Source organism: Schistocerca cancellata, chromosome 9, assembly GCF_023864275.1.
Source record: "Schistocerca cancellata isolate TAMUIC-IGC-003103 chromosome 9, iqSchCanc2.1, whole genome shotgun sequence".
NCBI classification, from domain to species: Eukaryota; Metazoa; Arthropoda; class Insecta; order Orthoptera; family Acrididae; genus Schistocerca; species Schistocerca cancellata.
In genome coordinates this window covers 394,333,304-394,359,223 of record NC_064634.1, presented here as the reverse complement: position 1 = coordinate 394,359,223, position 25,920 = coordinate 394,333,304, and the positions used below count along the sequence as shown (strand labels likewise).

The window sequence follows — 25,920 nt, the reverse complement described above, 5'->3', positions numbered from 1 at the left end:
ATCATGAGTGCTGCAATGCTGCCTTTACTATGAGAGAGCTAGATCATGCTCTCACTTCATCCTGATCATCTGTCCCAGGGCCAGATGATGTTCACATTCACATGTTGCAGCACCTTTCTCTTGCTGCAGGACTTTCTCCTTCATACATTTAATTTCATTTGGATAGATGGCTCATTTACCAGATGCTGGTGTGTAGCCAGTGTCATACCCATACCTAAGTGCGGTGTAGGACCAATACCTTCCTTCTAACTACTGCCCCGTTTCTCTCACCCCTCACAAGCTGTCTTTGCAAGGTGATGGAATGTATGATTCATGGCTGGTTTGCTATAGTGGCTCGAATCTCGTATTCTACTAATTGCTGCAAAATGTGGATATTGAGAACACCGTTCTGTAGTTGACCATCTCATCACTTTGTCAACCTATGTCATGAACGGTTTTCTGCAGAAATAACACTGTTGCCATGTTTCTTGATTTAGAGAAAGCCTACAGTGCCTGGTGGAGGCACTAAAGGTACGTGTGGGTTCTTCCTTGTTGGACACCTTTATCCAGGAAAATAGTGTGCCTCAGGGTTCCGTCCTGAGTGTCATCCTTTTTGCTACCACTATTAATCCTATAATGGCCTGTCTCCCGCTGGGCACCTCTGGCTTCCTTTTCATCAACAACTTTGTGATCTGTTGCAGATCTCCATGGACTTGTCTCCTTGAGTGGCCTCATCAGTGATGTCTCGTTCTTCTTTATTCATGGAACATCAATAATGCCTTTCACTTTTCCATTGAGAAAACCATTTGTATGAATTTTTGTTGGCACAGTGGGTTTCTTCCACCATCTTTACATCTTCGAGCTTTTTGCTCTTCTGTCCACTGAAACTACAAAATCCCTGGAGCTCATGCTTGATAGAAAACTTCATTAGTTCTCTTAAATGTCGTACCTGCCCAAGTGCTGTACCCGGTCTCTCAGTATCCTACGTGTCCTGCACAGTACTTCCTGGGTAGTAGATTGGATCATTGTCATTTTTTTGTACTGCTCAGTTGTCCGTTTGACAATGGGTGTTTCATTTACCGTCTGTCCATCTTACGCCATCTTAGTACAATTCACCATTGTGAAATCCATTTGGCCTCTAGCGCCTGTTACAGTAGCCCAGTTGAGAGTGTCTATGCAGAAGCTGCCAAACTTCTGCTGCCCTACTGGCATGATGTTCTCCTCAGCAGATACGCATGCTGTTTGTCTGCCACACCTGGCCATCCATCTTATGCCTCTTTTTTCGAAAACTCCCTCGACCGCCAATATATGGTGGGTCCTTCTTCTCTGTTACTTCCTGGAGTTCGCTTTTGGCTCCTACTATGGCAGCTTATCTGCTACATTCTTGATGAGTGTGAATCCTTCACCACCTGGGCATTATGTGGTGACCCATTTTCATCTTGGACTTCATTAGCTTCCTGAGGAAACTACTCCAGATTCAATCTATTGCAGTGTTTCTCGACCTTCGCATGCAAATTATCACTAGCACCTTCATTTACATTGATGGCTCTAAGACAGGCTGTGGTGTCAGGTGTGCCTTTGTAATTGGCACCGACCATTGTCACTATCGGGTTCCAAAACACTGCTCAATATTTACAGCAGAGGTCTTTGCTCTCTATCAGACCACCCAGTACTTCTGGCGACACAGGGTTTTTAAATGTGTCTTATGCTCAGATTCTCTCAGTGCTCTTCAGAGCTTGTGTGTGCTGTACACAGTTCATCCTTTAGTGCAATGTGTCTGAGAAAGCTTTCACTTGCTTGCTGTTGAGGGACCAGCTGTGTTGTTCCTGGTCATGTTGGTCTGACGGAAAATGAGACTGCTGATGCTGCTGTCAATGCTACAGTCCTCATACCCCAGTCTGCTAGCCCTTCCATACCTTCAGAGGATCTCAATGCTGCTATCTGTCTTTGGCATCACCACTGGTCTTCCCTTCATGGGAACAAGCTCCAGAGAATTAAACCTCTCCCAGAGGCTTGTCCAACCTCTTCTCAGTCCACTTGCTACGAGATCATTTTAACAGGTTGAGTATTGGGCATTATTGTATTAGCTATTGCAATTTAAATGATGATCCCCCACCACTTTGCATTCATTGTCGTCAACCTTTGATGATTTGCCATTTCCTCACCGAATGCCCTTTTTTTGACCACTTACATTTTAATGTATATTTTCTGCCCAAGTTATTGGCCATGAACACCTTATGCACAGGCTGTCAACCATGTTTTACTTTCTATCGTCGAAGCAGTATGATGGACATTTTAGGACGTCCACTGTCTCTACAGCGTATTTTGTGGCCCTTTCTCCTAGAGGAAGCCCTCAATCTTAGCTCTCTTTCCTTCCATCGATTGGGCATACCATACAGTTGTTTTAAGTTCTTTTACTTCTTGATGATCTGATGTCGTTACATGGGGACTGATGACCTCAGTTGTTTTTGTGCCCAAACACACCAATTTCATATTGAAAAGTAGTGTTGCCAAAGCATCCACGCCAATCACTTTCGGCAGAGGAACTGTTCTCACAAAGCCTTTGCATGTAGCTCTCATAATATTCCACAAGTGTGACTGTGAACACCTTATCTACTTTCAACCCAGAGTTAAGTGACAGTTGTAATCTTGATATTTGTGCATCTAGTTTTATAAAGTGTGGCTTCTTTCATTTTTGTAAAAAATAAAAGGTGAAAATCTGTGGACCTGTGTTATTTGAACACTAATTTGTGTTAGTCACAGTTGGCATAATTTCCTCTAGCTCCATATTTATTTATTTTTTGCAGCTGCAGTGTAACTTTGAGAATAACCAACTTCTGTTAATAACAAATATTTATTTACACATATAATTTTTTGTGACCTGGCAGTCTTGCCATTGTACTTCTTGTTGTCTTACTTAAAATTTAGTTTTTTGTTTTGTACATGGTGCAAATGGTAGAAATTGGTTTGCAGTATGTAAAGTGGCCAAGTCGACAAATGTAGATATGAATTCATGTTACAGTACCAGCTGCCTAATTGGCCAAATGCTGCATAAATTGATATATGTTACATACAGAAACACTGGGTAGTTATAATTGAAATGTAGCTACTCATGGAGGTCTGTTGTAGACTGTAATTATGGTATGGCAGCAAAATTTGGTAAATATGGTATTGTGTTAACGTGGAATGGTTTACACTGGAAAAAAATGTTAGTTCCAGTTGTGGACACCAGGTGCAAATCTGGTGCTTACACTGTTTGTATGATGGTATGACATGTACACTGGCGTCTGACAAGCCATAATGTGAGTGAACAGTGTGGCTATCGAGCAGAGAGATCATGCGGTGTTAATGAAACTGTTTTTTGTGAATGGCAGCAATTACAGTGCTGCATTGACAAAGTATTGCCGACTGAAATGTCTTAGGAGAGATCCAATATCTTTAAATGGTTCAAAAAAGATGACGATGAAATTTGAAAAGATGGGTGAACTTGGTGCAGCACCTGAAAGGGAAGGTGTCCTATCCCGGTGGAAGTTAGTGACCATGCAGCATATGCTCTGGGTAGTACAGAAAGTTTTGTGGTCTGTTATGCACTGGTACCCATACAAGATCCAGATGATGAAACAACATTCTGAATTTGCTCTTTGGTTTCTGGCATGGATCGAAGATGAGAACATGTGGCCACGCAATAGTCTATGGAGTGACAAGGCACAATTTTGCTACAGGGTGCAGTGAGTACACAGAACTGCCAAATTTGGAGTACGGTTAAACCATGTGTAGTGCACAAAGAGTCATTGCACTCGCCATTCGTGACTGTGTGGTGTGGATTCACGAACACTTTTATTCTCGGTCTTTTTTTCGTTGAAGAGAGTACACCCAGAGGACTTGTCAGGTGCACCGTGATATTTGAATGTTATTGAGACTTGCTTGTACATTATATGATTCCTGCTTTGGACAAGCACAACTGTGTGGAAATAACTGTTTTCATGCAAGATAGGGCAACACTTAGTCCCTTACCCAGTGAAAGATCTGCATAATGCAACCTTCAATAAATGTGTTATCTCCAGAGGTTTTCCAGATGTGTGCCCTGTAAGATCACCTAATCTGAATCCATGTGAGCTTTAGCTCTGTGCCAGTTTACCATGTATGTGTACCATCTGTACCTGATCTGAAGGCCAGTCTACAGGAACACATTGCGCAGATTCTGCTGGAAGTGTTGATAATTTCATTTTTTGGACGCGGCATCTTATCAGTGTCTCCAGTGCTCATATTGAACAAGTCATGTAAGTGGCAGTTAATGATAAATGAGTAATCAACATTTGCCTTTGTCACTTGATTGATCTCCTCTGCCCACATCATGTTCCTAATCTACCGTATTTACTCGAATCCAAGCCGCACTCGAATCTAAGCCGCACCTGAAAAATGAGACTCGAAATAAAGGAAAAAAAGATTTCCCGAATCTAAGCCGCACCTGAAATTTGAGACTCGAAATTCAATGGGAGAGAAAAGTTTTAGGCCGCACCTCCAAATCGAAACAAAATTGGTCCATTGTAATATGAGACACAATTTAGGTCGAATGAATGACGATACAGCTACAGTAGTTTGGTTCGAGTCGTAAGCTTAGCAGTTAAGCTTTACCAGGTAGCCATTGCTATGCGTCAGGCGCTCCGTCCGTATTTATACGGGTAGCAACCATCTCTTCTCACAGTTAGGAAAAAATTCAGAACGTAGAGTTGGCCATATTGAAAAACATCCCAGGCTTGGCAGTCGGATTTTCGTAGTACATTGAAATTCTACTACATTCGAAGATGAACAATACGGAATTTGTATTTACTTCGTTGGATAATGTATGAAAATGCAGTGGTCTAAACTCGGGGCGGAGAAAAAAAAGCTCGTCTCCCACCTTTTTTTTAAAATTTATTTACTGACGCAGAGGTTTTGGCGCCAGTATTTATCTTTGTGCCTACAGAGCATGCCTGTGAAGCGCTACATATATTCGACGGCAGAAGTTAGTTGTGGCGCTACCTACCAACATTTTTCAGAACTTCTGCTTGCTTTGCACTCGATTCTAAGCCGCAGGCGGTTTTTTGGATTACAAAAACTGGAAAAAAAGTGCGGCTTAGATTCGAGTAAATACGGTATTACATATGGATACATTTTCATATGTCTTTCTTGCATTCACAGTGCCCGATTTCCATCTGGTGGCCAAAACTGGAACTAATTTGTTCCAGGGTGAATCAGTTCTGCATTAATGCATTAGAATATGTGCGAAGTTTCGCTGCCATATGATAATTACAGTCCGCAATGGACATCTATAGTAGCTGCACTTCAGTTATAACCACCCAGTTGTAGAGGTAGTGATGATGCTGTGGATGGGTTTTCTTGAAACTGTTTTTTAAATAAGCACATGGTGATAACTGTACGACATAAGTGATGAGTCCAGCATTTTATGGCAACAAATACCAGGAAGGCAGGCTCAGACTGCTGATTGTGGTGCTGCCAGTGTTTTGGATGTGGGCAAGTGATATGTTGGTTTTAGTTAAGGGTCATTCCACGTCAAGTCGCGCAGGTCATGTCATCCATCATCTCAGATTTTCAGGAAACTTTGTGCATTTGCTTATACTTGTAACATAAGAACTTGTGCAAAATTTTTTTGCTCTCAGATTAATTTTTTTTTAATATCTAATTTTAAATGTAGTGATATTCTGATAACTGGGCTCTGCAAGAATGTCGGTGCAAAATCGCACTTATCTACAAAAATGCCCATAACTAAGGTGTTTATGAAGATTCTAATTCAGATTTTTTTTTTCATAAGTTAAGAGAAGCAGACACTTAGGACATATAATTATTTAAGCAGTAAAGCTACAAGGAACAATACAAAAAAACTAATATGTGTCACTTTGCAATTTTTGGAAAAAGTGCAGACACATTGATAAATGCTTACATCAATTTCTCCAACCTGGTTGGAACTTATAGTTGTTCTTAAATAATTCCCAATACAGTACACACTGTAATAAAATAAAATTATTATTTGCTTTCCTATGAATGGACACACAAATAAATCTGAAATCACAATATTTTGTGTTGTGATAAAAAAAATATCTAATTAAGATCATCCATACCTGACACCAACTGCTTCATATTTTCACAAAAGTCTTCTACTTGTTACTTTCTGCATATCAGTAGTCAGTGCAAAATTTCTCCACATACTTCACAAACGTAAACGCCACAACTGAAGTTTGTCATTTGGATTGCATTACTTCAGACAAAAATAACAAATAATAACAACAACAACAACAACAACAATAATAACAGAAAGTATCTTATTTTCAACACATCACTGTCATATTTCACCGAGCGAGATGGTGCAGTGGTTAGCACACTGGACTCGCATTCGGGAGGACGACGGTTCAATACCGTCTCCGACCATCCTGATTTAGGTTTTCCGTGATTTCCCTAAATCGCTTCAGGCAAATGCCGGGATGGTTCCTTTGAAAGGGCACGGCTGATTTCCTTCCCCATCCTTCCCTCACCCGAGCTTGCGCTCCGTCTCTAATGACCTCGTTGTCGACGGGACGTTAAACACTAATCTCCTCCTCCTCCACTGTCATATTTCCCCAGATGTCACAGAAGGGATGAATCTTTATTGGGAAAAAAAATTAATAACTATTCTTGACTTATGGGAATATAGAAAATTAATTTAAACTGTTGAGGTCCAAACAATGATTTTTAAATATGTAAAACATTTTAAACAAAGATTCTGTAACTTACCAAACGAAAGCATTGGTATGTTGATAGAAACAATAAAACACACACACACACACACACACACACACACACACACACACACACACATTTCAAGCTTTTGCAAGCCACGGTTGCTTCATCAGGAAAGAGGGAAGGAGAGGGAAAGACGAAAGGATATGGGTTTTAAGGGAGATGATAAGAAGTCATTCCAATCCCAGGAGCGGAAAGACTTACCTTAGGGGGGAAGAAAGGACAGGTATACACTAGAGCGCACACGCCCACACACACATATTCATCTGCACATATACAGATACAGGCAGACATATGTAAAGACAAAGAGGTTAGGCAGAGATGTCAGTTGAAGCGGAAGTCCAGAGGCAAAGATGTTGTTGAATGACAAGTGATGTACAAGGGGCGGCAACTTGAAATTAGCGGAGGTTGAGGCCTGGTGGGTAACGGGAAGAGAGAATATATTGAAGGGCAAGTTCCCATCTCCGTAGTTCTGATAGGTTGGTGTCAGTGGGAAGTACCCAGGTAACCCGGGCGGTGTAACACTGTGCCAAGGTGTGCTGGCCGTGCACCAAGGCATGTTTAGCCACAGGGTGATCCTCATTACCAACAAACACTGTCTGCCTGTGTCCGTTCATGCGAATGGACAGTTTGTTGGTGATCATTCCCACATAGAAGGCTTCACAGTGTAGGCAGGTCAGTTGGTAAATCACGTGGGTGCTTTCGCACATGGCTCTGCCTTTGATCGTGTACACCTTCTGGGTTACAGGACTGGAGTAGGTGGTGGTGGGAGGCAGCATGGGACAGGTTTTACACCGGGGTTGGTTACGAGGGTAGGAGCCAGAGGGTAGGGAAAGTGGTTTGGGGATTTCATAGGGATGAACCAAGAGGTTACGAAGGTTAGGTGGACGGTAGAAAGACACTCTTGGTGGAGTGGGGAGGATTTCATGAAGGATGGATCTCATTTCAGGGCAGGATTTGAGGTGTATCCCTGGTGAAGAGCCACATTCAGAGTCTGATCCAGTCTCGGAAAGTATCCTGTCACAAGTGGGGCACTTTTGGGGTGCTTCTGTGGGAGGTTCTGGGTTTGAGGGGATGAGGAAGTGGCTCTGGTTATTTGCTTCTGTACTAGGTCGTATAAAATAAAAAAATAAAAAATAAAATAAAATATTGGTTATTGTATATGTATGATAGTGATTGGTTGTAATTAATATTTGCTTATCTGGAACATGGATGTTTAATTATTTGGTATCAGACGCTTGACAATGGCTTTTTCGTAAATGCAATGTTATTCGTAGTTGACTGTGAAATAAGACTCAAATAATTGGACTTCATATTTAAATCGTTTCCAAAGACTTCTGCGGTAGGTGCAGACTGAAAATCTCAATATTACAATAATTTGCCAGCCATGTCAATACGTCGTACAGAAGTGACTGTCTACTAAACATAAAAAAGTTAACACAATTAGTTAAATCAGATATATTCAACGAATAAGCCTACAGTTAAATAATTCAACTTACTTTCATAAATATAGAATCGTTACAGAGTCGAGTGCCTAGTGAGATTGCAACTCGCATTGTTCTTATATAACATCAAATATAGCGGTGTACCAGTTAATAAAATATACGTGCTTCCCGCCCCAGCTATTCTACAAGACCTACTTCTTCTTAATGAAACATAAGAGTGTCGTAATTGTATTTTGTTTTGTCAGCGGCATAGTGCTGCAGTTCTGTGCCATAGGCTTTATTTATTTGTCAGAGATTAATTATTTAATTAAGATTTCGCGTTTCCGAGGAAACACACGCGCGGCATGCAAATGTGCCTTTATAGTTGGGAGGGTAGTTGCGGGATGCGAAAGCTGTTTTCAGGTTGTTGGTTTAATGGTTCAGGGATTCAGGACTGGAGCAGATTTGTTTGCCACGAAGACCTAAGCTGTAGGGAAGGGACCGTTTGATATGGAATGGGTGGCAGCTGTCATAATGGAGGTACTGTTGCTTGTTGGTGGGTTTGATGTGGATGGATGTGTGACGCTGGCCATTGGACAGATGGAGGTCAACATCGAGGAAAGTGGCGTGGGATTTGGAGTAGGACCAGGTGAATCTGATGGAACCAAAGGAGTTGAGGTTGGAGAGGAAATTCTGGAGTTCTTCTTCACTGTAAGTCCAGATCATGAATATGTCATCAATAAATCTGTACCAAACTTTGGGTTGGCAGGCTTGGGTAACCAAGAAAGCCTCCATAAATAGGTTGGCATACGAGGGGGACATCCTGGTACCCATGGCTGTTCCCTTTAATTGTTGGGATGTCTGGCCTTCAAAAGTGAAGAAGTTGTGGGTTAGGTAATGAGGAAAGAGGTTTTAGGTAGGGTAGCAGGTGATCGGCGTGAAAGGAAGTGCTCCATCGCAGCAAGGCCCTGGACTTGCGGGATATTTGTGTATAAGGAAGTGGCATCAATGGCTACAAGGATGGTTTCCGGGGGTAACAGATTGGTTAAGGATTCCAGGCGTTCGAGAAAGTGGTTGGTGTCTTTGATGAAGGATGGGAGACTGCATCTAATGGGTTGAAGGTGGTGATCTATGTAGGCAGAGATATGTACTGTGGGGGCTTGATAACCAGCTACAATGGGGCGGCCGGGATGATTGGGTTTGTGAATTTTAGGAAGTAGGTAGAAGGTAGGGGTGCGGGGTGTCGGTGGGGTCAGGAGGTTGATGGAGTCAGGTGAAAGGTTTTGTAGGGGGCCTAAGGTTCTGAGGATTCCTTGAAGCTCCGCCTGGACATCAGGAATGGGATTACCTTGGCAAACTTTGTATGTAGTGTTGTCTGAAAGCTGACGCAGTCCCTCAGCCACATACTCCCGACGATCAAGTACCATGGTCATGGAACCCTTGTCAGCCAGGAGAATGACAACGGATCGGTCAGCCTTCAGATCACGGATAGCTTGGGCTTCAGCTGTGGTGATGTTGGGAGTAGGATTAAGGTTTTTCAATAAGGATTGAGAGGCAAGGCTTTAAGTGAGAAATTCCAGGAAGGTTTGGAGGGTGATTTTGAGGAAGGGGAGGTGGGTCCCGCTGTGATGGAGGACGGAACTGTTCCAGGCAGGGTTCAATTTGGATGGTGTATTGGGGAGTTGGATCATTAGGAGTAGGATTAGGATTATTTTTCTTCGTGGCAAAGTGATATTTCCAGCAGAGAGTAAGAGTGTAGGACAGTAAATCTTTGATGAGGGCTGTTTGGTTGAATCTGGGAGTAGGGCTGAAGGTGAGGCCTTTGGATAGGACAGAGGTTTCGGGTTGGGAGAGAGGTTTGGAGGAAAGGTTAACTACTGAATTGGGGTGTTGTGGTTCCAGATTGTGTTGATTAGAATTTTGAGGTTTTGGGGTGAGTGGAACTGGAAGTGGGAGATTGAGGACTTTTATTAGGGATAGGAGTTGACAGGTGTGTTCATTGGCTGAGTTGATGTGTAGGTCAAGGATTAGGCGAGTGAGGGCTATGGATTGTTCAGTTTGGAACTGGTATAGGGCCTGATGGGAAGAAGGGTTACAGCCAGAGATGGGAACTTTAAGTGTGAGGCCTTTGGGGATAATGCCAAATGTCAGACAAGCCTGAGTAAATAAAATATGAGAGCGTAATCTGGCTAGGGCGAAGGCATGTTTGCGGAGGGAATGTAAATAAAACTTATGGGGTCGTCGTGGGGATGTTGTGAGGGTGACATGGCATTAGAAGGTGGAAAGTGTAACATGAGGCTGAAATGAAAATAAAGATGTATGGGGAGAGATAAAGGTGAACTAGAAAGCAACTGGAGATCTGGTGTGAAAAAGTCGAAAAAGTGTTGGTTAAAGCTGAGCTATGTTGATCCTGTGGTGAACTTAGGTTGGTAAACAACGAGGTGCACAAAGGTTAGGTGGTTCTGTTGCCTCCAAAACACGTTAAAGGGTGGAGAAATTCGGTAAAATTTAGAAAAAAACTGCGTGTAAATGTATTAAAAGGAGTGGTTTTGTGGTGGCAGATTATGAAAATGAGGCTAACAATTGTCTGGCGAAGAAATAATGACGTTAAAGCCTGTGGGAAGCGGCTAAAAAATGATCGGTGATGTGGGAAAACAGTAATGGAAATAAAGAGAAAGTTGTTAGAACTAGCCGAAATGGTTGATTAATAGGTGAAAGGAACTGTTTGTAAACTGGGAACGGTGGATTTTATAGCAGCGGTAGTGTTGAAAGCGGAAAAATTTTTTTGGTTATGGTTTGGAAGTAAGTTACGTATTATTGAGTATATATAGGCAGGATAAAATTGTTGGTAGATTACGGTAAAAAGGGGGGACATGAATACAAAGTGAAACTACTTGCATAAACAAAAAGAGAAAGTAAGATGACAGAAAAGATTTCGAAATGCAACTGTGACAATAACAAACGTAATTGTTGGGTTCAAATTAATGATATGAATATAATAGAGGGAAACATTCCACGTGGGAAAAAATATATCTAAAAACTCCAGATGCTGTAACTTACCAAATGAAAGCGTTGGTATGTTGATAGAGATGAAAAACACATGCGCGCACACACACACAAATTTCAAGCTTTCGCAACCCAAGATTGCTTCATCAGGAAAGAGGAAAGGAGAGGGAAAGACGAAAGGATATGGGTTTTAAGGGAGAGGGTAAACACACACGTGATGGATTGTACAGCTGCTTCTTGTCCAGTGGTAACTTTGAATTTCATTCTGAACTACAAATATGTAGTTTTCAGCAAAGTCCGTTTACAGAATTGCTTTTTCTGGGATTAGAATTTTTTTTTAAATTTCTTCAATGATTTTGACTGACACTTGGATATAAATCAGTGTGGTTTAAGTGCCTGTAATTTTGTTCGCAACAAGTCTTATGTTTTCACCAACAGTTGCTGACTGCTTCATCAATTCTGCCCAGTGATCTGTCTTTATCCACTGGCTGAACTCAATTTCATTGTCAACACCTTTGGAAGATAACTTCTGTTTAAATAATTCTGACAGTTTGTCACCACTGGGACAATTATCACAATGATTAAGCATGCATTTGTAGTTTTCGTAGTCACATACAAGAAATTTTACAAGTTCTTCATATGTTTCTTGTGTTCCGCATTCAGAAGCAGTTTTACATTTTGGTGGATCACACACACACACACACACACACACACACACACACACACAATGAATGAGTGCCGGCAGCACCAGCTAACATACACCACTTCGGTCTTAGCAAACAAAATTTAGAAAGACCAAAGTTAATGTTTGGATTCTCCCATTTAAAACAAGAGTACAGCTCTCTTTAGTTGCAAAGGATGAGTCTTTTTTGCATACACACATTATTCTGAATGCTAACTTTGTCTTTTCTCGTGGTAACTTTCAAGGATATCCATCATTTTGGTAGAAATCAGTGAAAATCTTCACCACTTCATTAGCAATAACTTTCCCCCATTTGTTTTAGGAATTGATAAAATATACAGTTTTGTTTTCAGTTTCCTTGCTTGTCAAACCACATACTCAGTAACATTCAATTTTGACAGTAACTTTCAATTTTGACATTATGTTTTCTGTTGACCAAGAGGATGGAACTAAAGTTAAAATTTGAATTTTGTCAGGCACTCTTACACTAGCCACTTCTTTCTTGATTAACAGTATCATAACATCAAATCTTTGGCTTTCTTAAGAATTTTGTCATCCGATTTTTCTTCTCTACGGTCATAATCTTCAATACTCCAATCTAATGTCCTGCACACTTTTCTTTCCAAAACATGCTTCACTTTTTCTAGCTTCTTTTTGCCATTTGAAGCCTTGCTGTGATTTGAAACAGAGTGACATTTTAAGGGAGAGCAGCCCTACACCAAATCATGTAAAGTTTTATTTGCGCCATCAATATTTTCACTTTTTAGTACTGATTCGTGAAATGTCACCTTCAGGTCATCTGCACCACTTTCATTTCTACCACTGATATCGGTTTTCTGTTCACAAGTCTTATGACAAGTTGCACACAGCTTTTGGCCAGTTTATACACAGATTCTTATAGCACTTAATGTTTTAAACAAAGACAAGCAAACTGATCTCAAAGATTTTTTAACAGTTTGTCTGTATTTTTTGAAAAGATCACAGCAAGTTCTTTGATGACTTTCAAAAACTTTTAAGTAGTAGTATCTGTGATGTCCACATATAGTAGCACTTTCTTGATCTTGTGGAAAGTTTATATTGGATCGCAGCAATATCAAATCTTGTTGGTCTTCACTCAGCTCTTCTATTTTTTTGAGTTTTTACTAAGGTATAGGTTGTCAAATGACATGGTGTTTTTAATAATTTTCCAACAGTGCATGAATTCTCATTTTCCATTGCAATTAACTGAGCACGGATTCATGTTTTAAAGTGGAATGATACGGCCGCACCACAAACAGATGTGACCTATCTCACAGAAAGACAAAGAGCAGCTGAGGCCAGATGGACTAATTGTTGCATGCCAGTTATTTTCAACAGTGAATTTCCATAATTGTTGCATTGCTTTCATGCCTATAAAGGTTTCAAACAAGCTACTGCTGTCTAAGAACACCTTTTTATTACTGTGAACATGTGATTGACTGAAAACACAAACCATATATATTGTAGGCTTTAAAAAATTGCTGAAGAAGTCAAATGAAAGGAAATAAATTTTCGTACTTAAAGTTAACTTGGCTGCCTAGAATGAGTTATACTTAAATATACTAATTTGACACCCTTGCATCTGAGGTAGTGACAGTGAGTGCATGAGCTAACTTAAAAATGATCACAGCAAAAAGCATTTTGATTTCAGATGTGTGTGTCAATTTGCAGTAGATGTATTAATTTTTTTATTTTATTAGGAAGCTTACAACCTAGGGGATTATTTAAGACCAAAATCAGGTTCCCAGCAGGTTGGAGAAATGTGATATAAGCATTTTCCCACACCCTCACAATTTTTCTGAAATTGAAAATTGACACACATTAATATTTTTAAAACATTTTTTTGTGACTTTACTGCTTCAATTACTGGATATCTGTTAACTATATGCCTTACTTAACATCTGAAAAAAATTCCAAATTTGAAGCTTAATAAACACCTGAGTTATGGGCATTTATGTAGATAAGTACCATTTTGCATTGAATTCTTGCAGAGTCCAGTTATCCGAATATCGTTACAGTTAAAATTTCATATAAAATAAAGTTGTAGTCTTGACACTGAAAAGGTTTTTCAGAAGTTCCCATGTTAAGTATAAGCAAATGTGCAAAGTTTTGTAAAAATCTGAGATAGAGGGTTACAAATACATGAATTATTGCATTTTTTGGCATGGAATGACCCTTAATTATATGAGTTAGTAACCCCCTTGGGAAGAAGTCCGAGAAAATTGTTGTGCTGTTTAGCACTTCAGAGGTGTCATACCTTCTGCTCAGAGTTGTGCAAAAAGTCAAACTAAATGAGGTGTTTTTGATATGAACTATCCACATAATACTGTCAGACATATAAGAAGTGATTAAAAAGTTTATCTGAAGGCCATACAGTTCAGAATGGGTGCGCCAACTGCATTGATGCAATAATATCACTGATGCACCACTTGAAGATACCTGAATGGTAAAACACTGTGTCCTGCTGCGTGAAGTCTGTAACTTATTGCTGCACATCCTCTTCTGACAGGTATTGTTGACACTAAAAACCCTTTTCAGGGGAATGAAGGCATAATAATCGCATAGGGAGAGATCAGGATTATAAGGCAGGTGCTCGAGTGTCTTAACTTGCTCATGGCGGATGAGACGACCTCCCAAATGGAATCGTGACCAGCATGGAAGTTGCCGCATCATCCCACAACAGTGATTTACGACAGACATTGTGCGCCATTCACATTCTCCATTTCACGATGGATGTCTACCGATATTTGTACTTCGGCAGCCAAGAAAAGAATAACAGCATGTTGGTATTTTATGGATGCATTGGTAATAACGTTGCCATAGTTCATGTTTCCACATTTACTGCATGCACGTAAGAAAGACATGAATATCACACAAATCCCTTGCCCACATTTTGGCACTTACCAGCATTGGAGTCGCGCTACGTTGCATAAATGCTGCAAAAACGCCATCAGATGGAAACTTTTTGATCACCTCTTACATATTGGTGGGGCTTGCTTTTTCATTGTGCTACATGAAATAACTGTAGGTCCTTTTGGTAGTTGTTAGTTCTTTGTGAAAAAGTATATAATTTGCATTGTATTACAAGTTACGGCATGACGGAAAAATATACCACACCATGCTCTCAGTTAGCTGCCCAGGAATCTCAGAACTCCAATGTCTTATTATTACATGGGTTTGTGTGTCCCAGTAAAAGCAGCTATGCTGCACTAGAAGAAAAAGGAATATTTGAGAATCAGCCTCTCCATTATGCGCAGACTGCAATACCAACTGCAGTATGCACGTTGTACAACAGTGTAAGGTTTCAGTTTCAGTTAGTTCATAGATCTATAAACAGATGCTACTGACATAGTAGTCTGAAGTGATAAGGGCACAACAGTTTTATCAGCCTTATTTGTGAGGTTACTCTTAACTCATCTACTTTGGCTAAAACTGAATCTGACACAAGCAGAGGAACAGGCCACAATGTATGCAGCTATTAGAGCCTGCTTCCCCAAATACTAATTTATGTGCAATGTAGGACACAGTGCTTGTGATGTATATGAAACACACTACACTTGCTATAGTGGGATGCCAAAAATTTGCACCTATTTTAGTTATAGTTAGCATCTATTTTTGGTAAAATAGTCAGTCAAAGCAATGGAAAAGGATGTGCTTTTGTTTTCAAGTCCTGGGTGGTAAGTGATAAGGAGAGTACTGTTTAGTCACTGGTTCATAGGGGTGATGAATTCATTTGTAGTCTGGGAATAAATAGACTGACAAATCTGTTTTAGCACTGTGTAGGCAGGATATTGTCTGCCTGTATATGATCTTTAGCAAGATTACTTAAATTTTGGATAACTCTTGCTTTCCACAGTAAATGAGGCACGCATGGGTCCAAGGCCGTAGCAGGACATATTGTGTAAAGGGCCTCTGATTAAAAGACCATGATTCACAATATGTTAAATTTATCATCCTTTCTGTGTTCTAATGCTCTACAACTCTTCTATTTGAGCAGTATTGAGCTATCTTGAAATAGATGTTACATCCTGTACTGTGTTGGATTTTCTAGTAATTGAAAACAACAAATGATAGGTGCGAGGCAGAACTGTGTGTCAGTTACCAGAACAGGAGAACCAGATCATGTTTGAAAAAGTAGGAAGAAAGAAAGCTAACATCCACCATTGGTTTTGAGACTTCACCTGGTTTGGAACCTTCCAAAAAGTTTTACTTAAAATAGGTTAATCTTTTAAACGGCCAGTTGAGAAGTCTATCAAGATGTTTGATTTTCATCATCTGTGCATAACTGTATATGCCTACATTTACTCAGTGCTGAATATGTGTACTAGACAGAGCCGCAATAAGTACATCATTGAATGTGTTAAACAGTGGAAAATCTAGGACAGAATAATGACAATATTGTGGAAAGGATTGATTGCTACTCGCTATATAGTGGAGATGTTGAGTCACTGACGGGCACAACAAAAAGAACACTGAGCATGTAAGCTTTCGCCCAAAAGGCCTTCTTCTGAATTTGGCAACATAAACACACAAATTCGTACAAACACAACTCGCACACACATGACCACTGCCTCTGGTTGCCAAGGCCAGACTCCTAGCAACAGTGCATAATGGGAGAAGCACTCAGGAGTGGTAAGGAGGAGGTTGGTTGGGGAGGGAGATGGATAGCATGGCCAGGGTGCTGCTTTTGGTAGCATACAGGGATGAGATGGGCAGAGAGTAGGGCAGCTAGGTGCTGTCAAGAGGTTAGACGGCGTGCAGAGGGCAGGCAGCAAGGGAGTATGGAAAAGGAGAGAGGTAAGAAGGCTTTATATGCATTGATGGAATAGGAGACAGTGTAGTGCTGGAATGGAAAAGGGAAGGGAATTTGGTGGGTGGACAGTAGCTAACAAAAGTTGATGTCAGGAGAATTTGGGAATGGAGGATATATTGCAGAGAGATATTCCATCTGTGCAATTCAGAAAAGCTGGTGTTGGTACAAAGGAGCCAGGCGGCACAGGCAGTCATGGAAATGAAGAACAATGTTGGGAAACGTGCTCAGCAACTGGATGGTCCAGCTATTTCTTGACCACAATTTGCTGTGGGCCATTTATGTTGTCATGCCTGTATAGAATGCAGCACAGTAGTTGCAGCTTAGCTTGTAGATCATATGACTGCTTCCATAGGTTGCCCTACCTTTGATGGGATATGTTATGCTTGTGACCGGACTGAAGTAGGTAGGTGGTGATGATGGGAAGATGTGTGGGACAGGTATTGTATCTAGTTCTATTACAGGTATATGAGCCATGAGGCAAGGAGTTGGGAGCAGGGGTTGTTTAGGGATGGATGAAGATCTTGTGTAGGTTCAGTGGGCGGTGGAGTATCACAGTGGGAAGGATATTAGGTAGGACATTCCTCATTTCAAGTCATGACAAGAGATAGAATGCTGGTGGGGAACGAGAGTCACCCACTTGTTCTTTTCCATTTTCCCACTCCAGCACTACACAGTCTTCTATTCCACCAGTGCACTCATAGTCTTTTTACTTCCCTCCTTTCTTACAACCACCCCCTACCTGCCCTCCATCTAATCTCCCAACTGTGCCTATCTGCCCTAGCCTCTCCCCATTTTGTCCCCGTCCCCTCCCCCTCCCCCTTCCTGCCCCAGCCTCTTCCTTACCCGCACAACCCAGGTTTCTTCTTCCATCATGTGCTGTTGCTCATAGTCCAGCATTGGCAACAATAGACAGTGGTCATCAGGTGTTTGAGAGTTGCTGTTGCGCGAATTTGTATGCGTATGTCCTTTCATTCAAAAGAAGGCTTTTTGGCCAAAAGCTTATGTTTTTAGCATTCCCTTGTTGTGCCTGTCTGTGATGTAGTGGTGTAGCAATCTATCCTTCTGTGCCCCCCCCCCCCCCATCCCCCCAAATTGTCTTCTACCCTTATATGTGATGAAAGTTGGTCATGAATTTCTGATGTGGTGTACCATTATAGGTGCTGACATTTCAGACTGCGAGAGTTATGGGAACAAAAAAAATACAGGTGCTACACAGCAGCTTAATATAACAAGCTCTCAAGCTTCACTGCATAGTGTCTCTTCATCACAACCAGATGTGCATCCATTTTTTAAGGTATGTGTATTAACAATACTTCACAATTGACTTAGACGAACACATTTTTTACTTGCCAGTAATTGTAAAATATACATACAGAAGACACACAAAAATTCTCAGTGTTGTTCTAAGGAGCTGTGATTTATCATTTGTTTGGGTATTTTCATCTTGTAGTCTGCCAAAATACCCAATAATAATGTGCATTGAAGGTATTCAGTGTCGTTCTTGAGACTCCCTGGCAGGTTAAAACTGTGAGCCAGACTGGAACTTGAATTTGGGATCTTTGCCTTTTGCAGGCAGGTGCTCTAGAGCACTTACCTGCAACAGGCAAAGGTCTCAGGTTCGAGTCCCGGATCTGCCACACAGTTTTAGTGTGTCAGTAAGTTTCAAATCAGTGCGTGCTCTGCTGCAGAATGAAAATGTATTCAAGAATATTATTATTGGCATCCCTGCTGCAGAAAATATCAACAGAATTGCACATGACTTACTAACCGAAGAAATCTACTTGCAGTAGACTGTATAAAAATATCTCTAGTTAATAATTTACTTTACACTCCATATTAAACCTAAATATTCTGATTCACAGCAGAAACGATTACTTTCATTTGAAAACACGCATTTGATTGCAAGTTATAATGCTAGTGCAGTTTTAACTATAGCTTCTGCTGTTTATAATGGTATGGTATGTTTTATGTGTGGTTAAGCCTTCACATCTTTTATGTAGTACTGTGTGAGTAGTTTTCTTAGTAATCAACCAAATCTCAAACAGAACTGGAAAACTACATCAATATTGAATGTTCAAAGTAAGTGAAAATAAATGAAATGGTTTGACTGTAAAATAACTTAAGTTGAAATGTGATTCTTTTAGGGAATGAAGTTTTATCGGTTAACGAAGTGGCCCTCTTAGAGAGGGAGAGAGAAAGAAAGAGACATGTAGGACATGCAACTTACTGCACAGCAAAGAAAACAGATAACGCTCCCAGCTTTTGGACCTAGAGTTCCTTTTTCATGTAGGAAAGGACTTAGGGTATTCTGGAAGGTGGAGGAAGAGAATATATATCCCAAGCTAAATGTGGCCCACCCTGTACAAGATTTTTTGATACCAGAAAAATTAGTAAGAGTATGTGTGTGTGTGTGTGTGTGTGTGTGTGTGTGTGAGAGAGAGAGAGAGAGAGAGAGAGAGAGAGAGACAGATTGGGGAAAAGGGGGGGGGGGGCACACACACGCACATACGCTTTCACATGTGCATATGCACTTCCTTTCCTTAATGTTGTGTGCCTACTTGTTTATTACTGCTGATATATTTTACGTTTACTGTGGATAAAATAAGTGTCTTAACTGTGCTAATGAGACTGTGTAATGAATATGTTCATGCAGGATCCATCTGGCAGATATATTGTGCTCTATACGTTCATAGCACGTGATGAAAATGATGTTAGTGTGGAACGTGGGGAATTCGTGACCGTTTTAAATCGAGAGGATCCTGATTGGTACTGGATAGTCCGGAGCGATGGACAGGAAGGTTTTGTGCCTAGTGGGTTTGTCTATCCAGCCCACATAGTACAAGGTGAGCTTTCTTTTAAAGGTATTCGTCAACATTCTGTTAATAACATAAGCTCTCAATGTCAGTAGACTGTAATTTCTTGCATGTTTTGCCCCTCTGTTGCCATGCAGAACCATTTTTTACATGTCTCTTGTAACTTGTAACTGTTTTTAACTGCTCAGTTGAACTGAACCTAATTGTAAATGAAGACTGGTGCAATGTATAATAACTTGGTTCTTTTCCTACTGTTCTTGCAGGGCATCTGAATCAGAGTAATAATCAAAATGTGAACAACAATTTTGCATCACAAAGCAATGCACATCTACTCGCATCACAGTCAAATGATGACTTACGTTATCATGGGACCGAACTTGTAATGCTTTACGACTACAAGGTTAGTAGTAGCATGGAAAGCGCTGTAAGTGTGGAGAATGTGTGAATGTTTTAATTATATGCATATGTATATAATATTATGCTGAGTTGATAAACAGTTCACCTCACTGATTTTTCATTAGCTAAAAACTTTCTTAAATGAAAGATTCTTCTGGTTTTTAGTAAGTTGAATCTAATATGACAACGAAAAAGCTACATGACCCACCTATTTTCACAATAATTAAAAGATGCATTATATAGTGATTTCGTAGATATGTGTGTCTTACACTGTTTAGAATATTTCTTATGTGAATGGGTTAATAGGGCTAGGTATCAACGTAGCTTCAGAATAATCTGGCCTGCAACAAAGTCTTTGAACCCTAGAGATCAGAATGTTTCATGTAAGAACCTCCTGGGGGGGAGTTGGGGAAATCTGTTACCATCTTCAGTTGTTAAGTTGTACCTGATGAAACAATTTATTGAAAGCCATATCTAAACATGGAGTATATTTCAAATATCTCTGCAAAAAGTCTTGCATGTATCAGAATCAAATGAAAAGAAGGTGTGTTGGGCTTCACATTTGAAAAATCTCGGCTTTGAATGGAAAATGACAATGAATGAGATGTTTGTGGGTATTATTTATGAAGATTGTTACTGAGTTCTTAGGCAACAATAGGATCCACATTATATTTCTGTGTGAACCCGTGTTCAACAAATTAGAATAGCTTTTGGAACAGTCAGTTAGTACACCAAGATGTGCAACATACAGTTTCTGAGAGAAGAAGCTGTATTAGATGTGTTAAGAGGAAGAGAGAAAGCAAATATGAGCCAGTGGGCAGACAATTGCTATGCCCAAAAAACCATCAGTTTAACATTAGCCTAACAAAAAAACTCAAAATATTTCTTCCTTGGCCTATGTTATTTGTAAAATTCTATTTCGTTTAACTACTGTACCATTGTCTATATGACCCGGGACAACGGGGAGATCCGGGAAAAACCCGGGAAATTTTCATCCGGTAGAAACCTGGGAATTTCTTCGAATTCCAGGAACTTTCCATTGTTTTAGTTTTCAGTTAAATTTTTGTAATTTTGACGGGTAAGAACTGATAGTCTAACAAAGGATATTACTATGTCCCACTACTGCAAAATAATACTGCAGCAATGAAAGATGAATGAGAGAGAAAAAAAAAAAAAACGAAAATAAAACTTAAATTGCAAAGGAAATGCGCCATATACAACAACAAAACACAATACTCATACATACAAGCGTCTGCCAGCATCAAAATGTGCCAAAGGCTTTAGGAAGACAATGCAATGCTTCATAACAACAAATTGCTTCCGATGAAAGTAGCGTCACAACTGTTTACATTAGAGTCGTTATAGCAGTTACGAGCAGGGTCATGCGCATGCGCAGTTGAGTCGCATATCTTCTCCCGTTTCCGGCTACAGAAATGTGGCTGTTGGCTGTGTAAGCAGTCTGAGTAAGCACCTAGATGCCATCGGGAAAAAATTTACTGGCGCGCCCAAGCTGTCAGCCTTGTGCATACGCTGAGTCTAGGAGGGGTGGGGGGCAAACCGAGGTATCTGACGCTGGTGGCATTTCCGGGGGGGGGGGGGGGGGGGGGCGGCATAGTCATCATATTCTTGATGAAAAAAAAAAACTTGTTTCACAAAGCGCGTAGCATCCAACGCACGTTGGTCTGTCTTTATTCATATGAATTTGAACGCATCCATGTTGGTTTTTTAACATTTTTGAACACCTTCTAACTTGATTTCTGAATGAATCATAAGTTGATTTTTTAATGCGTGCTTAATGTATGTAATGTCTGTCAGGGGAGTTCTCGTCATATCTAGAAATAAACTTTCCTACGTACAAAATGGGGACGGGGCTATGCGAGCTGAGCGGAATAAAGCTGAGCGGATGAATGCCAATCGCTGTCTGATTACGTGGTTGATTGGGTTTGCGTATGATCAGCGTTGTTATATTTACTAGCAAAATCCATAGATTCAGACTACCAGAGTGGAAATAAACGACTAACAGGAATAACAGGTAAGAAAGATTAAGTATTATCTTCTCAGTGTATCCAAGAAAATGAAATTTTGACAGAAAATTTTTGGCCAGATCGCTGCACTAGTAAGGGCCAGTTGTACAGTCCCAGACTAGTTCTGTTCTGGAAGCAGTGCGGAAAATGTGTTCTATAAACATTTAACAAAGCCTATCCAGAAGATAATCGCGGGATAACGAAACTGATGATCCTGACAGCTTTAGTGAAGTTAACCGGCGAATAAGTTTTATCAATGGCAGGAATAGTTACAGAATTAGTGATAAGATTGTTTGTTAGAATGAGGAAGGAGAAGAAACGGGGACATGACACAAATTATGGAAGAATATCACAATTCCAAATTTATAAAAAATTTCGTACTACTGCTTTTCTGTCTCATGCTTGAGAAACTGGAGCGTATGAATGAAATGTGAAACTATTTTCTAACATAAAGCCTTTTGCTCGCAGTAGGCCTAAAAGTCATTTGATATTGGTACTTTGTGAGTTATATTCTGTTATGTTATAAAAATGACCTTTTGTGTCAAAACAGTCTCATTTATTTGGTGTGTGTTAAAATTGCTGCAAGGCCTATTTTGTTTTATCGAGCAGACAGTGACAAAATAGATGTAATCAGTTCGAGAAACCACACCAGTCTTGGGTGCTAGTTGTATTAACAGCTGTTTCAGTATTAGTCAACGACATTTTGATTTTCAATGTGGAAAACGTTTGACAAACTTTGATGTGGTAATAGATTCTTTCGGAGAAAGGAAAGCACACTGTGTAAAGCTGTAGCACGATTAGAGAGAAAAAAATTCTAGGAGCTAAGGATTGAAGAAATGTGTACTGTCTTGCTTCTCTCTTCTTTACTGGTTTTATGTACCATACATTTAATTTTATGCAAGTTATTGTTCAAAGTGTTCAAATGTGTGTGAAATCTTATGGGACTTAACTGCTAAGGTCATCAGTCCCTAAGCTTACACACCACTTAACCTAAATAATCCTAAGGACAAACACACAAACCCATGCCCGAGGGAGGACTCAAACCTCAGCCGGGACCAGCCACACAGTCCAGGACTGCAGCACCTTAGACCGCTCGGCTAATCCCGCGCGGCTGCAAGTTATTAGCTAATAGGCAATAAAGAGTGAAAATTTTCCGAAGAGCTCTTGTTCTCATGATTACAAGTAATCCCATCCAATATTAATTGTGAGCTGCTTCTTCTTCTTTCCCCCCTTTTTTTTTTTAAAAAAAGAAGAGAGAGACATTGATAGAGAGAGAGAGATTGATAGAGAGAGAGAGAGAGAGAGAGAGAGAGAGAGGGGGGGGGGGCAGGATGTCACACGAGCCGAGTGGAAGCAGGAGAGGCACCACAGGACATTTTAATTTCCACTGTCCTGTATATAGTTTGATGGCATCCATTGCAAAATATACAAGTTTCAATTCTACAGAGCAAAATACAGTGACGTGCGATTGAAGATTACTGTGTGAAGAGGCGTGGCACTGCACGTTGACACACTTAAGATCAAATAACGTCTTACATTTCCTTGAACACATGAACACATGTTTTATGTATCAGATTCTGCAGAAAGATGTGCGCTATAAAATGAACATGTTTTGGAAAATCCGATTTTTAAAAAAAATTACTACCTCAATCGCTCGGGGTGGGGGGTGGGGGGGGCTATCAAATATTGTCCCGGTTCGGAACTATCATAGATCCAGGGCTGATGCGCAGAGCAGTATGAGTTACAGTGGACAAGTGGATAGTCTCCATGTGACCCATGTTTACATTATTTTGTGATCTTGCTGCTCCCTCTTCGTTAATGCTCTCATGTCAAATGAAAACAAAACGGATATCAGTGGCGGGAAGCTACAAGTGACTTAAAATACATTCACATAATTATGGAAGCCAAAAATTTGTTATTAGTTTCAGATTTTATTTTATTTCCACCTTTCTGACAGTCAAGCATTAATCCCCTTGCAGAACAATGAAGTTGGTTTTGTTGGTTTGCTAAAGAAATTTGGCTTTTATTAATCTTTTCTGCTGAGACAGACCATGTATTTGAAATGAAGTGTTTAATTCCAACTGTTCGCTTCATTTCAAGTGCACGTTTTCATCTTCTAGCACGTGTGGCATTAAGCCATAATAAATAACCAAACATGAGATAACACAGTAGTGTTTCGAAAACCACACTGAAAAGCTTATAATATCATGCCGAAGACTTCTTCTTTAGGAATCTGGACATATGAATGTGCACTTTAAGTATGCACTTTAAATGTGCACATGCCAATGCTCTTGGGGTATCCTCTATGTGCGAGAATGTAAAATGAATTTTGAAAAATCAAACAGCGTTTGACTCTCATTTAAAAATCAACTCTTTGATGTCGAGACATTTATGTCGTTATTAAAAATTTTACTAGCACATTTGTGCGATGTATCTTAAAGTGTAGCAAGTGAAAAAAGATCAACGTTATATGTGGAAGCTTAGCTTCTCTTGCAGCTTATTAACCTTAGAGACCAAAATTATATGTGAAAGCTTTGCTTTTCTTGTAGTAACTCTATGTATACCAATTTAAACCATTAACTTTTCTTGTTTGTGTGTTGGCGCTACTTAACAGTGATGTGGCTGATTGGCTGACTACATCATGTGTCTATGTTCTGAATATCCGCTGTCATTGGCTGGTTAGATCACGTGACATGAGCTATGACTGGCTTACCTAAGCGCATCGCAATCTCGATTTCAATGCTTGGGAAAGTAACATGCGGTTTTTGGTGGAATTAGAATTTATGCTTTCGTAATACGAAAATATGCAGGGTACGTGTTGCTTCTCATTGACGATCTTTCCAAAACGTGTTTTTTTCCCTGAGTTTTGTTTTCTAAAGTGCCGGGAAATTCTACGCCCTCGTATAAAACCATAACCATTCAAAAGATTGATAAGTTTTACAGTTCGGAGGGAAAATATACAGTCACTTAAGACGGAAAAGTGCGTTTTCACCTGGGAGAAAGTGTACTTTTAGTCAGGAAATCCGTGGTCCCCCCCCCCCTGCCCCCCATTGTCTGCGTATACACCCTGTGTACGTTTTTGTGATACGTATTATTTCGATTGGCTTGAAATTATTTTTACTGCAAGAAACACAATATTTGCTGTGTTCATCCTGAATCTGTAACACAGCAGTGTTTGAACATACTAAGTATAAGTAATGGTAGCACCTCCATGTTGAATCCAAGGGACTATCTGCCTGAGATGTATATTGTTACCTCCACACTCATGTGACCATCAGACACCAGATAAATACTACAAACAGTGAAGAGAACCTAGTCCATTGAGTTGGGTTGCCATTCCATGTATCGATTAGCTCAGCTTTTTTGTGTATCACAGTACTGAGAAGTGTGTTCTGTTCATAATGAACATGTTTATAATCTTTCTTGCCATAAAGTGACACTGCCTGTATGGTCCAAGCTTGAAGTGATCCTTCGAGACACGTAGACAGACTGAACGCAAATCACATTGTCTGATTCACAATTCGAGACACAGGGTACTCTACTGAAATGAACAGAAAATTTATCTTTATGCAGGTGGTTGTATGTTGTGATTTCCTGTATTGAGACCGAAATATCTGGTAAACCCCCCATCACATAAATTCTGCATTAAAGCTTTCTGACAGATTAATGCTGTGTGCTGGACTGGAACTGGTGTCTGGGACCCTTGCCTTTTGTAGACAAATGCTCTACCAGCTGAGATATCAAAGCATGACTCACGCATGACCTGCTCTCTCAGCTCCACTTTCACTGGTATCCCATCTCCTACATTTTGAAGTGGAGCTATGAGGACAGGTTGTGAGTCCTCCTTTGATAGGTCAGTCGGTAGTACTAATGCTGCACACCTTATTCAGAACTATTTCTGATACATTGTTTTATCTTTTGGAGTTGGATAGCCGTAACTGTAATTCACTACTTTTTAATAAAGACAATATGTGTTATCTACCTCTTCCTC

The 25,920-nt window shown here is 40.2% G+C and overlaps 1 protein-coding gene across 1 annotated transcript in view; it reads left to right on the top strand.

Annotated features, from left to right (window-relative positions):
* Positions 1-25,920, top strand: part of LOC126100559 (SH3 domain-containing protein Dlish) — a 79,217-nt gene that overhangs the window by 48,128 nt on the left and 5,169 nt on the right. Inside the window, exons 4-6 of the mRNA XM_049911178.1 lie at positions 17,854-17,990; positions 19,350-19,539; positions 19,773-19,909. Of these exons, the coding sequence (XP_049767135.1) occupies positions 17,854-17,990; positions 19,350-19,539; positions 19,773-19,909 (464 nt within the window). The remainder of the gene's footprint in view (positions 1-17,853; positions 17,991-19,349; positions 19,540-19,772; positions 19,910-25,920) is intronic.